Below are 13,540 nucleotides of genomic sequence, written 5' to 3'. Positions count from 1 at the left end.
AGTATCAAAGAGCACTGTTCTTGATTCACCATTTTCCTCAGTACTCAAAACTGAGCTGGAACCTACCAGAAAACTAAGGTGCAAGGGAGCCAGAGACTGAACAAAGCTTACCTTTTTGCTCACTATTTTACCACTCATTTTAAAAGTTAATCTCCAGTGTCTAATAGTTTTTATGAAGCAAGCTAAATTTTTTCAGTCTCTTCAGAATCTCATTCTAATAATTTTGACTCTATAAATGGAGAAGATGAACAGCAATTAACGCGAAAGGAACTAAGGGAAACTTACATTTGATTCAGCTAGTCATAAAGAAAACCAAATAAGTCAGACCCTCAGAGCTAGTGGATACAAATTAAAGACTATTTTGTAAATCAATCTGTTTGCTCTGTTGATCTGTAATTTGCCAACATATGAATTAGTTGTATTAGAAGCTAAACAGATAAAACACAAGAAAATAAACCAAATGTAAATGGCAAAATAGTTTTTAGGATTAGGAAAAAAGGACTACATTACTAATGGGAAACGTCTACACAAATAAGCAAATTTTACCTGTCATCATCTTGTGAAAATCGTCCTTGCAAATCCTCTTTATTCCACTGTTCTTTTTCTTTCCCTTGCTCAGGTTTATCTTGTGCTTTTTCCTCGTCTCCTGATTCTCTGCTTTTCTCCTTATCACATGTTTCTGTGATCTCTGTCCCTTTCTCATTCTCATTAAGTCTTTCTTCCTTTACCTCTTCCTTTTCATGAACTATCTCTTCATGCTTATCCCCTTCTTGCCCTCCCTCTTCTATTCCCTTTGGCCTTTTGAAAGCAACACAAATCGAAGGCATGCAAATAAACACAAACAAGAAAGACAAAGTCAAGAAAAAAAATGCACATGAAATTAAATAGAAGTGAATGAAAACTACTAAAACATAAATAAAAATTGTCTTTTAAAACTTGAATATTTTTCCCCAGTTTATACCAGAAGAAGCACTTAGTCATAATTGTTTTTAGACCATATTTTCCTGTCACAAAGTTGCATGGAAAAAAGTTGTAGTTTCCATTACAAATTTTTTTTTTTTCTGATGTAATGAGAGTAAAAAAAAAAAAACAGCTTAGGTGCCCATAAAATCTACAGGTCAGGTGATAAGTGAAAATTACACTAACATTTATTACATTTGTAAATTTTCTTGAGAAGCTGAGGACTTTTTCCATGCATTTATAAAAGTTTCAGGAGAATAGGAGAGCATCTTACTAAAAAAGTAATATTCTTATGTATTTTGAATCACTGAAGTGTATTAAGCTAGGAAGAAAAAGCCCTCCAAAATACTATTTTTCGTATTTTTTGGAACATTAACAAATTCAAATCTTTACTTAGCCATCACTTTAATCTCAGTAAAGATATAATAATAACAGAATTACTTTTAAAATAGAAAACATGAAAAAATAACTCAACGATACTATGTCAAGTAGTCTAGTAAGAAAATTATTATGTTCTATAAAACTTCTCTGTGCAAGTAGTTCAAATATAGACCAAAATAAAATAAAAAGTGATATGTTCAGAAGTTTTTATTGCCTTAATGACACACATTAACCATTTCAAAATCAAGTTTTTCTTATGTTTATCCAAAGTAAAAACAAAGACCTTCTAAAATATTTTTAGAAGAATTTAGAAGAATTTCCTACTAAAGCCCCCTCACTCACCTGATTTTCTTGTTTCCCCTTGGCCGTTCTGATTGGACAGACATGTAGCTCGTGCTGCTGAAACGAGAAGCACTACTAGTCCTTGAAACCGCAGATATATCACTTACATCACTGTCCGAGGATTTAGTGGAAATATTATCTGCCCCTCTATGAGGATCCCATCCTGATCGATACTGTTAACACAGATTGACAAACACGCAGAGGTTGTCAGTATTACCACACAAAGCAATTATTAGCTTCTCCTATTTCAGCACTTTAATTGTCCACAGAGGATACTGCAAAACCCCACTCAGTTGCATATAAAACAAAAGTGAATGGCAATTATCCTAAAAGAAAAATTCAATTTATATGAAACTCTTGTTTTTAGCAAAGGCAATTAGAGCATTTTCACCACACCCCAATGAAGGCCATTAAAAGTTTCACAATAGCAATGGCCTCAGGGAAAAACATTTAGGTAAAATCTGGGAAATAAACATAATATAAGGAAGTAGAATAATTCTATTTCTGTGTAGAATTTGAAAAAAAGTATGATGAAGTTACCATTGTAACTTATAAAGATCAATTTTAGTAGTCATCAATGTTCTCTTGTAATCCATTATGCTTCACTGAAAACCTAGAGATAATATAAAATCTAATTATTAAAACACTAACTTTTTAAAGAAAAACCAAGAAAAAAGAGAGTTTAATTTTTGAATGGTTGCTGGAATTTTGATGAATCCTAGAAATACTAGAAAAAGTCATTATTATTTATAATAGTTCAAACTTCCTGGAATTGAAATAATCAAATAGTTATCTGGCACAGGCCAGCGTGCAGGGTGTTCTGGGTGTTCAAATACTCTGGTAAATTGAAAACCATCATGAATGCTTTATGTTAATGACATTGGGGATGTAAAAAAAAAAAAAAAAACAGACTTTGGAGTCTGGAAAACCTGGAGTAAGGAAAACTACTAGCTGGGTGAATTTGAGCAAATTACTTGACTTTTAAAAGCCTGTTTACAAAATAATAGGGATAACATCTCCCTTGCAGGGTTGTTTTGAAAACTAGAAATAACAAATATCTGCTATCTAATAATATAAATAAAGTATTATGATTTTATCATTACTACCTGATGGCTACCAGTGGGTTAACAGAATATCTGCTAATAGATATTTATTTATATGCACTTCAAACATAATGTTGAAACATCCTTATTTGGTTGATTTTGCAACAGAGATTTTTCTAATCATACACAATAGCAAATTTCACAAAGCCTTAAAAAGATGATTATCTTATATAAACAATTTACTGTGACTTGAAGAATCTTTACCTAATAATCCGTCCCGTAAGAATAACAAACAATTCACTTCAAATATTAGATAGATATAAACATTCGGCTAAGATAAACTGAATGGCAATAGGGTGTAGTATAAACATTAAATCAGACTAAAATAATCTGTTTTTTCCCCCCCCCACGATCTCTCAGTGTCTAGTTATATATATTTGAATTAATGACTGATCATTTTCTTCAGATGTAAAATAAAGGGATTATTTTCAGGGCTCCATAAAATTTAATAATCAAATATTTAATCTAGAAATATATATTCAAATTAGGTGGGATATTGGCCTTTTTTAGTCCATTTTAACTTTCCACTTTGTTGGATAAAACTCTCAAGTATCAAAAAGAATACACAAGTTCTGCCAAAATAGCTTTTTTTTTTTTCTGGAAATATCTATGTAAATAGAAGCCTCATGTTGCTTTTTAATGGTAGTAGTTATTTACAGTGAATTTATTTGGAAAACATTTAGTCCATGGTATTCTTTTTCTAACTGAAGTCACTTTAAAATATTAAAAATAATTTAAGTGACAAGTCTTCAGCCATTGTGTGGAACAGTATTCCAATGGGTGGATCCAACATTATCTAAGTTAGTCAGGAGGTAAAATATGTACTAAGAAGCAAATGAAAAATCCGAAGTTTTAACTCTAAGAGGTAGTAAGAAATAATAATGTAACCAGAGCACATGCTCTAGAGTGAGACTGAATTGCTGGTCTGAATCCTGGCTACATAAATGATTAGGTCTGCAATCTCAGGCCAACTATTTCTATAAGTCCAAGTTTTTTATCTGTTAAAACATGGACAACAACTGTACCCATCTCCTAGGTTTGCTGCAAGGATTAAATAAGATAATGTATGTAACAAAGCACTTAGCACAATATCGACATACAACAAGTGTTTAATAAATGACAAATGATGATGATGATGATGACAATGATTTGGTTATAGTTGAATACTTGGTTTAGTATCAATTCCAGGTCTATCTTCACCGAAAAAAAAACATTAAGTAAAAATACCACAAAATAAATAAGTTATTTTAAGACTGCTCTAAGCTATAACAAAGATATAACCATTTTTACATATACCCAAGAGATTCATTCCAGAGAATATGCTTATGAAGCAAAACTAAAATATTAAACCAAATTTTTCCACTGATTCCTACTATGTCCTCAGGTTTCACTTTCCCCATTTGACCAGATTCATCCATATCCCATTATTTTATGGAGAACTGATGCCCAGCTACAGGATGAGAAATAGCTTTATCTCAGAAGGAAATGCATGACACTTCTGGTTTAACACACAACATGCTTCATTTTTAATATCTGTCTCTGATACTTTATGTCAATATCCAAAGCCGACTTGTACCTGTGTATCCTGTGTTTCCCTGATTGGTTCTTGCCTGATTGCTATGCTTTCCTTTCTGAATCCTAAATCTTCCTTGACTTTTATATTTCACTAGTTAGGATTCTGACTTTGCATACTCTATCCTTTGTCTTTTTGAGTTGTCATGACTTTTAGTTCTGTTGCTAAGATTTATAGGGTATATACAGGTTAGCTTAAGGCTTAAGAATTTGGTTTAAAAAACAAAACACTCATGGTGTACATTGCACATATCTTTGGCTAAGACCTCTTAGATAACGGAGTTTGCTGAGCTAAAATTTTGGATATGCAAAACTTAGGGGAAAATAAGATCCTACCACATAGTTTTATAAGTTTTATAGAATTCAACACGTGCTGTCTCTTGGTAAGGTGTGTGCATGTGTGTGTGTGTGTGTGTATTTGTGTGTTCATGTTTAATTTTCAAACCCTCTACTAGAATATAAGCTCCTAAGGGCCAGGATAATATCTTCCTTAGTTCTGTAACTCTCTTCACACCTAAGAGTCAAAGATTTAATTTAATTTAATTTAAACTCTGAGCCTTAGTTTTCATGCCAGTAAGACAAGGATAAATCTCATTTTAAAGATTCTTGTGAGGAGTAAGAGATATGAATATACTTATATTTAAAATACACAGTAATGTGCTTAGCACAGTAACTGCTCATTTCCAGTGCCTAAAGCAGAAAGTCATTAAATAAAAAGACACAGAGTAGAAAAGTTTATATAAAGAAAGAATACAAATTAGCTAACAGCTCTAGTTTGATGATAATTCTACTACCTTCTCAAGGCTTGCATTAAGTGCCTTTCTCTCTCTACTTCCAAGGAACTAAGTCTGTTTACCTTTAGGGTATAAGTCAGGTTTCTGTTACAAATTTACACATGATAAACAGAATGAGAACTATAGAAAGTGAGAAATAATAGAAAAAAAATCTTTTTATAAATAGAACTTCAGAAGAACATATTTTGAATATACTTAGAATATAACATCTTCATATATACAACTCCAAAAACTCTCAAAAATCAAGGTAATAAAGGACATGATACTAAAGTTTACTTTTAAAATGATTCGTTTTAAAAAAAGATTTCCTAAATGTATTTTTTTCTTTTCCTAAATTATGGTAAAAAAAAAGTTATAATTTAACAGTGAAATAGAAGCAGCTAAATTATTGTACCAAGGTAGTTATGAATGCAAATAAGCTCATTTACTTAGAAAATGGTTTGTGTTGTCTTGGCACCATACAATAAAAAATGTTTTCAACAATTAGCATGTATTAGTTTACAGCTGACAGATCAACAATGGATGATATGCTCACCATTCTTTTTAATGGAACAAAAACAAAGAAGATTTATTGCATAGGATTATATGATCTCAGCTGAAAATTGTGCCCTGATAGGAGATCATTAAAATCTTGGAAGAGAGTAAAGGAAGCTTTTCCCGACAGCATTTTGATGTTTTGTACATTACTATTAAGTAGATCATGAACTAGAAAAATTTACAGGAAATAATTATTCTTCAGGATGTTCCAGACTCTAAAGAGTTCTTAAATGGCCTAGAAAAGTTAATGTTCTCTCTACTCATCTGACAATAGTGGAAAGTAACAGCATATCAACAAAGTTCTATTAAAAGGAAGTTATTATTAAATTTTTAGAATAATATTCCTGAGAAAAAAGTAAATTCAAATTCCTAAAATAAGATTTTTGTTTCTCCAGTATACTCATTTGAAGCTCTTAGATTAGGCAATTTCCTAGCTGGATTTCTCCACCGGCATTTGAGAAACTCAGGTTGTTTGAGTTTTATATATGTACTTCTTGAACAAAACAAGGGGGTGGGATTCTGAGTTCCCTTGAGCACTGCTTATCTTTGATTTATTAAATTTCATGAGAAAATTGCAATTTGTTGCCTAGAAATCTAGTCCAAGACTTGGTTATTGCAAAATATCAGGTAGGAAAATAGTCCAAATTTGAAGAAAAATAAGTTTTATGTCACCAAGAAATATTTAGAGGTATATTCATATCACATTCAGAGAGAAAACACAAAGAATAGATCATAAAACTGTAGAAAAAGTAAGGCAAACATAATCTTTGGAAGGTAAAGGAGAATTGACGTTCTGGACCAGGCTCTCAACACCAGTTTGGGGGTCAAGAGACAAGAACAGAGCAGGGGGAGTCTTGGCACTTCTCCTTCTTCAGGTAATCATGTAAGCAAGAAGCAAAAGCTCTTGCTTTTGCTAACCTATTTTTACAGTATTTCAGGTCATAATTCAAAGAGAGCCCTGTTGTCTTTTGATAGTACCACAACTGCAGGAACTCTCCCTTTGAGGAGCTATTCCCTTCTGGCCTAGCCAAGGTTCTTATCAGTGCTTTGATATGAACATTGCACTGTGGAAAAATCTGTTAGAGCCAATTTTGTTTAGATAGGACTCCTAAAGAGGGTATTGTGTGATAAGGTCTCTACTTGAGAGGGAGAAGAGACTGAGGAAAAGCTATAGAAAACTGAGGGTTAATTTAAGATTTAGCCTTATAAACAATATTCTGCAAATGAAACCCCTAAGAAACTAGAAAACTCTTCATTCCTTCAAAGAGAGTTAGTCGCTGTCTGGAGTGTTCCTACACTATGTTATTCATGCTTTTTCTTTTTTTTTTTTTTTCGATTTTATAATGCATCTCTCACACACCTTATCTATCTATCTATCTATCCATCCATCTATCCATCTATCATCTATCTATCCTGCCTAGATTTTAAACTCCCTGAGAATAATGACTGTCTTATTTATTTTAGTATGTATTCCCATTATCTAGATTCTTGCTTGACATGTAGTAGGAACTCATTTAATGTGTAATGAATTGAAATGAAGGGAATGGTTGTTTTATCTGGACTATATACTGGAGTATTATCTCCAGTATGAAGCATTAAGTCAGAGAAGATAGCTGAATAAAATTTAGTCATGTAAATTCTCTTATTCCCTGTGGTGAGTGTAGGCAGCGGTGTGCTGACTCATGTTAAACAACCAGGTATCCAAGAGGAAGAAGTTCTTCTTTACAGAGTTTGCTAATTTCTGAGGAATAAATGTTCCCACCATGGCTAATTTCAAGTTACCAAGTGGTCACCAAAAGCAGACTTGGTGTATACTACCAAGCATGGGATTTAGAAATATATGCATTGTTTGTAGGATTCACTGAGATTCACCAGGAGACAACAGTAAGGAACAATAAGATGTATCTGTAAATTACTCATCCAGGGAAATCTTGTGAAAGATGGAATAGCAAGAATAGCTTAAGGGGGAAAAAAACATACTAGTAGGAAGAGTCACCATTAGCCTATAGGCCAAGACTTACTAAAGAGCCAACTCTCTTTGGTCTGAGGGAAACTTGTAAGATTAATTTTTTTTCTGGAGAATTTGTAGAGGAGGAATTATTGCTACTAGTCTATTATGATCCCAAAGGCTTGCCTCTGTGGGAACTCCATGTCTGTGAGTAATCAGCTGCTCTCATCATCTGTTATTTATTTCCATCAATGTCTCACAATTTTTAGAAACGGAAATGCCAGTTCTGCAATGAAATTCCAGATCTGCAGATCTCAGGTACCTACAGAACTCATGCTTTTGCTCTTAACAAATGCATTTTTCACTTTTCTCTTCAGAATCCATAATGTTTCACCCATTCTAATCTACTGTTTACTGAAATTGTTCTCAATAACAAACAAAAAACACCAATAATATCTTAATTTACCAGCCAGTATTTTCTTCAGTTTTTTTCTTGATGTTGCTGTTACATCTAATATTTTTTTTTTTTTATTTATGATAGTCACAGAGAGAGAGAGAGAGAGAGAGAGAGAGGCAGAGACACAGGCAGAGGGAGAAGCAGGCTCCATGCACCGGGAGCCCGATGTGGGACTCGATCCCGGGTCTCCGGGATCACGCCCTGGGCCAAAGGCAGGCGCCAAACCGCTGCGCCACCCAGGGATCCCTGTTACATCTAATATTATTGAAGTCCTCTCTCCTTCTGATATGTTTCCATAAATGGCTTCTCAGATAATATCATTCATGGTTTCTCTCCTGGCTCTGTCACTATTTCTTCTTAATCTCCTTTGCCAGCTTTACTTTCCCTGACCTGATTTTAAATTATATTTTCCCCAAATTTTGATCAATAGTCCACTTTTCTTTTCACTATGTATATTCCCCCAGGATGATCTGGTCCATTATCTGTGCATTTTCACTGTTAGTTAATTACTAATAAATCCATATCGTCTGCTCTCATTTATCCCCCAAACTTCACACCTGTATTTCCAGGTGCTAAATCGGCATCTTCCATATGTTGTTCTGCAGGTACATCACATTCAATGTGGCCAAAACCAAATTTATTCTCTTTCACCCCAAACCAGCTATTCTGTATCTCCTACATTTCCTGAATTATTTAATAGGCTCAATATCAAACTAAAATCTAGAAAATTTGTGAGTTACCTTTGATTTCTCCTTCTTCAATATTCTCCAATCTAATTAGTCAGGAAATATCACTTATTCATTTTACAGTAACAAATACCTGGATATTTAGCTATTAGAGGCATATGAATGGTTCCTTGGTCTATCATGTTGGTAATTCAAATCTACTACTCCTATTTATTGGTCATAGTTGCTGCTGACTGTCTACCAATATTCTTTCTCTTTTTTCGTTCTTTACTAAACAAATCCAGATTTACTTCAGTAGTCTAACAATGACAAAAGAACAAAACAAAACAACTTCATTTTCCATTTTCCTTGTAGCCGGGGTGATCATTTGACTTGAGTCTGGTCTCTGTGACTCTGGATCCAGCCTGTCTCCTCCCTAGCCCCAAACTGCGACTTGAAAAGGGATGCCCCTAGCTCAGAGTAGAGCCCTGGAGGTAGGGGTTGGAGAGAGTTATTAGAGCAGAGTGATTCAGCTGGGATGGCCAGTTGCCTTTCCTTCTTTGCTTTTCTATCTAATTGGAGTTTAAAACCATGGGCTTAGGGGTGCAGTAGTCATTCTGTGACAATGAGCATGAATGTCCTACTCTAAGAACAGGGAGCCAGAAGACAAACTCTACGAATAGGAAGCTTGGCTCCTAAAAGAGTGGGATCAGGCCTGGGCTGCTGTTTGGGAACTTGTTTGTGAAAAAAAAAATTCTTTATTCAGATAACTTTGCCAGGATTTTTTTTTTTTAATCATGAACATGTAAATACAAACCATTCGGCCTATTCTGGGTCAGAAAAAATATTTTCTGACTTCATGGTATAAAGGCACATTCTCTAACAATATTGATAAAGTCTATAATGTGGTCATCTAATTTTGATGGTAAGAGGCAGTGTATCATAATGACCATGGGCTACAGAGTTGAAATATGGGTATGTGTAACCTGGTCTCTCACTTACTGGTAGCTGTGTAAATTTGGGTAAGTCTCTTAACTTCTCTGTGCCTGATATGAGCTTCAAATGAGATCACAGGTCTTGACACACAGTAAATATTCTTATATCATGAAAATAATTAGGAATAGTTTTGGTGAAATTAAAGAAACTCTAGACTGTGATACTTAGTGTTCATCATCATTCAGCTATCATCTCAAACATTTTGTCTTGGCTAAAAAAAAACTTGAAAAGAGCTACAAAAACTTTATAAATAAGTTTCTAATTCCATATCTCACTAAAAAAAAATAAGGCATTGTCCTTTGACACCAGGTTGGCTTATTTACTCAGAGTAGAATCACACCAAACCTGACTTGGAAATTCATGTTTCTTATTCTTAAAAATATTAACCTGGGTTACTTTTAGTAACTATGCTCATACTTGGCATCAAGGAAAGTTAAACCAGGGAATGTAATAGTTCATGACTGTAACACTAATTATTAAAATGTGGATACTTTTTATGGTTTACAAACAGCTTTCAAATATTTTACATATTATTTTCTTTTCCCAACACCTCAGACAGGAATTATTTTTTAAGTTTATAGATAATAAGTATTAACCTTAGTCATCTTTTGATTTAGATATATTCACATAAGGTACATGAGTTTTTTTCTTTTTCAATGGCCTTAATGAGTCTTACATTTATTTTTTGTCCTATATTATTTAGTAGTATCTCCAACAAATGTCATCTCAAATTTCTGTTTCAATGAAGAAATGTTCTCAAAGTCTGTTCTTCCCAGACCATTAAGTATATTAATAACAATACCTCATTGTGATATACACAACATTTCATCTATAGCTATGCAACAGAGGGTAGAACAGAATGCCTGATGCCAGTGTAAACCACTAAGCCCAGACTTCCCCAAGAGTCAGTGTTAAAGCCCTGGTACCATTACTGTGACCAAATGCAAACCCTCAGATAAGAAACCTGTAAGATCTAGTTAGAACTGAGAAAGATCACAAAGAAGCTCTCCTTGGTCATAAGAATCCTTTATACTTGGTCCTTTTTAAATATCTGTAACTATTCCATGGTTTGCTATGATTTTTATATTTTTGAGAGAATATTTATATTTTTATTAGGATATAAGGTGGGGACCTTACAGATATTGAGTGGCAAGCTAGCATTTCAAAAGCTGCAACAGAAATAAAATGTAAGAACACAGCATCAGGGCAAAGGTTTTAGGAATGCGAAGCAGACAGAAACAACAAATTTAATGGACTGGGGATATGGGGGGCGTGCCTTTTCAAATATTAGTACCTTAGATAGCAATAGAGGAACTCCAGGTACTGGTATCTAAGAGTATGGGGGCTAAATAGCAGACTGAATTGCTGCCAAGTGTTGAACCACCTGAAAGGGTCTGAGAATTGCCATGACCTGTCAAATTCAGGAATAGGACAGATGTAATGACATTCTGTTGAAAATCTGGAAGAGGCCCACTACTCCCATTCCTGGTGTGAGAAGATAGAGTAGCATCAGTTGTGTTTGCATTAAGACCATTTGGGATGGAGGCAACAGTCAAAACATGGCAAGGAATAACATTTACGTCTTGTTTAGACTATAGCAGGAGCCTCTGAATAGGACTTCTTGTCTTTAATCTCCCTTTCAAATGCATCTTAAGTTTACTATTAGAATTCATATTTGTTCATATTGGTGACTTCTTCAAATATCTTCAAAGCCCATGGTTATAATGAAGAGCATTCTGGATTTTTAACTGAGTGATTCAATGCCCTCTGTGATCTGGTTGAGCCAACTTGTCCATTATATTCTAATATGTAATTTCCATTCTTATATTCTAATATTGTATATTTTAATTCTAAAGAGCTATACTAGTTATTCCTTAAACATACATCTTGTGCTCATATGCTTCCTCAATTTTGCTTTAGCTCTCCCTCTGCCTGACATGTCCTTCACTTCATATATTATTCTACAATGTATTCCCAGATTTCTCCAAACCAAATAAATATTTTTCTTCTTATATTTCCTTTCCATGGTTAAGTTTTATCATATCAGTTATCATAGCCTATTTTGTAAGAGCATCACTTATATACCTGTGTTTCCCTAATAATGAACTCTTAGATTGGAAGGATTTTGCTTGCCTGCCTTCCTTCTTCCATCCTTTTCAAATTCTCTTTTTTTTTCCTTACTCTCTCCTTTTCTCCCGTCCTTACTCCATTCACTCAGTTCTTTGTTTTATTGCTATTCATTTGACCGTTTCTCTGGGAATTTTTTTTCTTTTAGTGTTACAGAACCAGAAACCAGAATTACAGCTGATCAGTTTCAGAGACACACCAGGCATGCAGTTCTGAGTTGCAGAAAAGAAAAAGCTATTAAATGTCCCCTAAAATTAAGTTCAGAAACACAGAACACAGAAAAGTGTTCAGAAACACTTTTTTTTCTTAAACAACCTTTGTTTAAGAAAAAAAAGCCCAGGAAAGTTATTTGGTGCTGAAACATACTTTTAGTTATTCGCTCATCACTGAGTCATTAAAAAGAAATCACAATATTTTAAAGCTAAAAGTAACCTCAGAGAGCATGTAATCTAGCTTCTTAATTTTATACATGTAAAAATTAAGAAATAGAGAAGTGAATTGATTAAGCTTAATATAACTCTTAGTATTGAAGTCTTTCTATTTCTTTTCATTAAAAAATGTGAACTATAATTTAATGTTTAATGGGATACTAGGCAAGCATACATAGAACCTAAGTCATTTCTTTTTAAAATACTCACATTTTAAGTATCTACTTCAGAATAAAGATTTTCTTCCTTTTCTGAAATTTTAAAAACTCTACCTAAAATGACATATATAATCAGAATACAAAAATGGCATAAAAATAGCAATACAACACTACTTATAACTGGATAGATCTTAAATAAATGAAACATGAAAATAATTTAAAAATAGTATCTTGCAAACTAACTTTAATAAAAAGATAAAGAGATTTTATGTCCTACTGAAATAACCCTTTTACAATTTATTTAAAATTCAGGTCATCTTTTAGGGGAGAGAGTAGGCAGAAAATGGTAATGGGCTTAAGAACTAACATGTTCTTACATGACTGGATCTTGAACATACCATGAGTATGTTAGGTCATGAAAATGACCTGCAAATAGCCAATCACAAAATCACAGCCATTTTCTTTTGTTAGTCAGGAAGTTGTATTGAACTAGTGTATTTTGGTTCATCCATGAGAATGAAGTTCAATTGTAAGATTTTTTTCTTTTTTTATCTCTGCATCACATGTACAATAAATAATAAAAATAACTCATTACTGGGCTCTCTCGTGTGCCAAGTCGAGTTCTGTACCCTTTATACACAATATTTCTATCTCCTGAAGTGATCACCAGCCAAAAGTTCTTATTGGTTAACTCTATTATTTCCAGACTGGAGTATTATTTTACAATCTTCAAAACTAATGAAACAGAAATAATCAAAATTCCATGTTTAGGAAAACATTAGTGGGTTTGTTTTGCTAATAAGCAATATCTGTAATTCTTCCAACTGAAGAAAAATTACAACTAATTTTTGTTACAGAATAAAATTGTAGACATGTTCAAATTATAATTAGCCAAATTAAATTGAAATTATAGGTGTAGACAGCTCCACGCTCACTTGACTGCCTCATTGACTAAAGATTTTCAATTAAGTGTCAATTCAAACCTAGCTATCAATTATTTTATGTGAAGTAATAGGCTAAAACATTATATAAATTTATTCTCTGAATCATAATTAATATGCCATAAATTAAT

General features: G+C 33.3%; 1 protein-coding gene across 43 annotated transcripts in view; it reads right to left on the bottom strand.

The window, feature by feature from the left end:
• The window catches only part of RIMS2 (regulating synaptic membrane exocytosis 2), a 591,823-nt gene that overhangs the window by 135,648 nt on the left and 442,635 nt on the right, over positions 1 to 13,540 (bottom strand). For 15 of the 43 annotated variants that reach the window (XM_038555311.1, XM_038555308.1, XM_038555270.1 and 12 more), the window contains one exon: positions 1,684 to 1,856. The exons of 20 other annotated variants lie outside the window; for them this stretch is intronic. In XM_038555311.1, coding sequence (XP_038411239.1) covers positions 1,684 to 1,856 — 173 coding nt within the window. Of the gene's footprint in view, positions 1 to 546; positions 799 to 1,683; positions 1,857 to 13,540 lie in introns of all 43 variants that reach the window. 8 more of the 43 variants (XM_038555266.1, XM_038555267.1, XM_038555268.1 and 5 more) reach the window with 1 other exon arrangement.

This window comes from Canis lupus, chromosome 13 (genome assembly GCF_011100685.1).
Source record: "Canis lupus familiaris isolate Mischka breed German Shepherd chromosome 13, alternate assembly UU_Cfam_GSD_1.0, whole genome shotgun sequence".
In the NCBI taxonomy this organism is placed as follows: Eukaryota; Metazoa; Chordata; class Mammalia; order Carnivora; family Canidae; genus Canis; species Canis lupus.
This window is presented reverse-complemented; position numbering and strand designations above follow the sequence as displayed.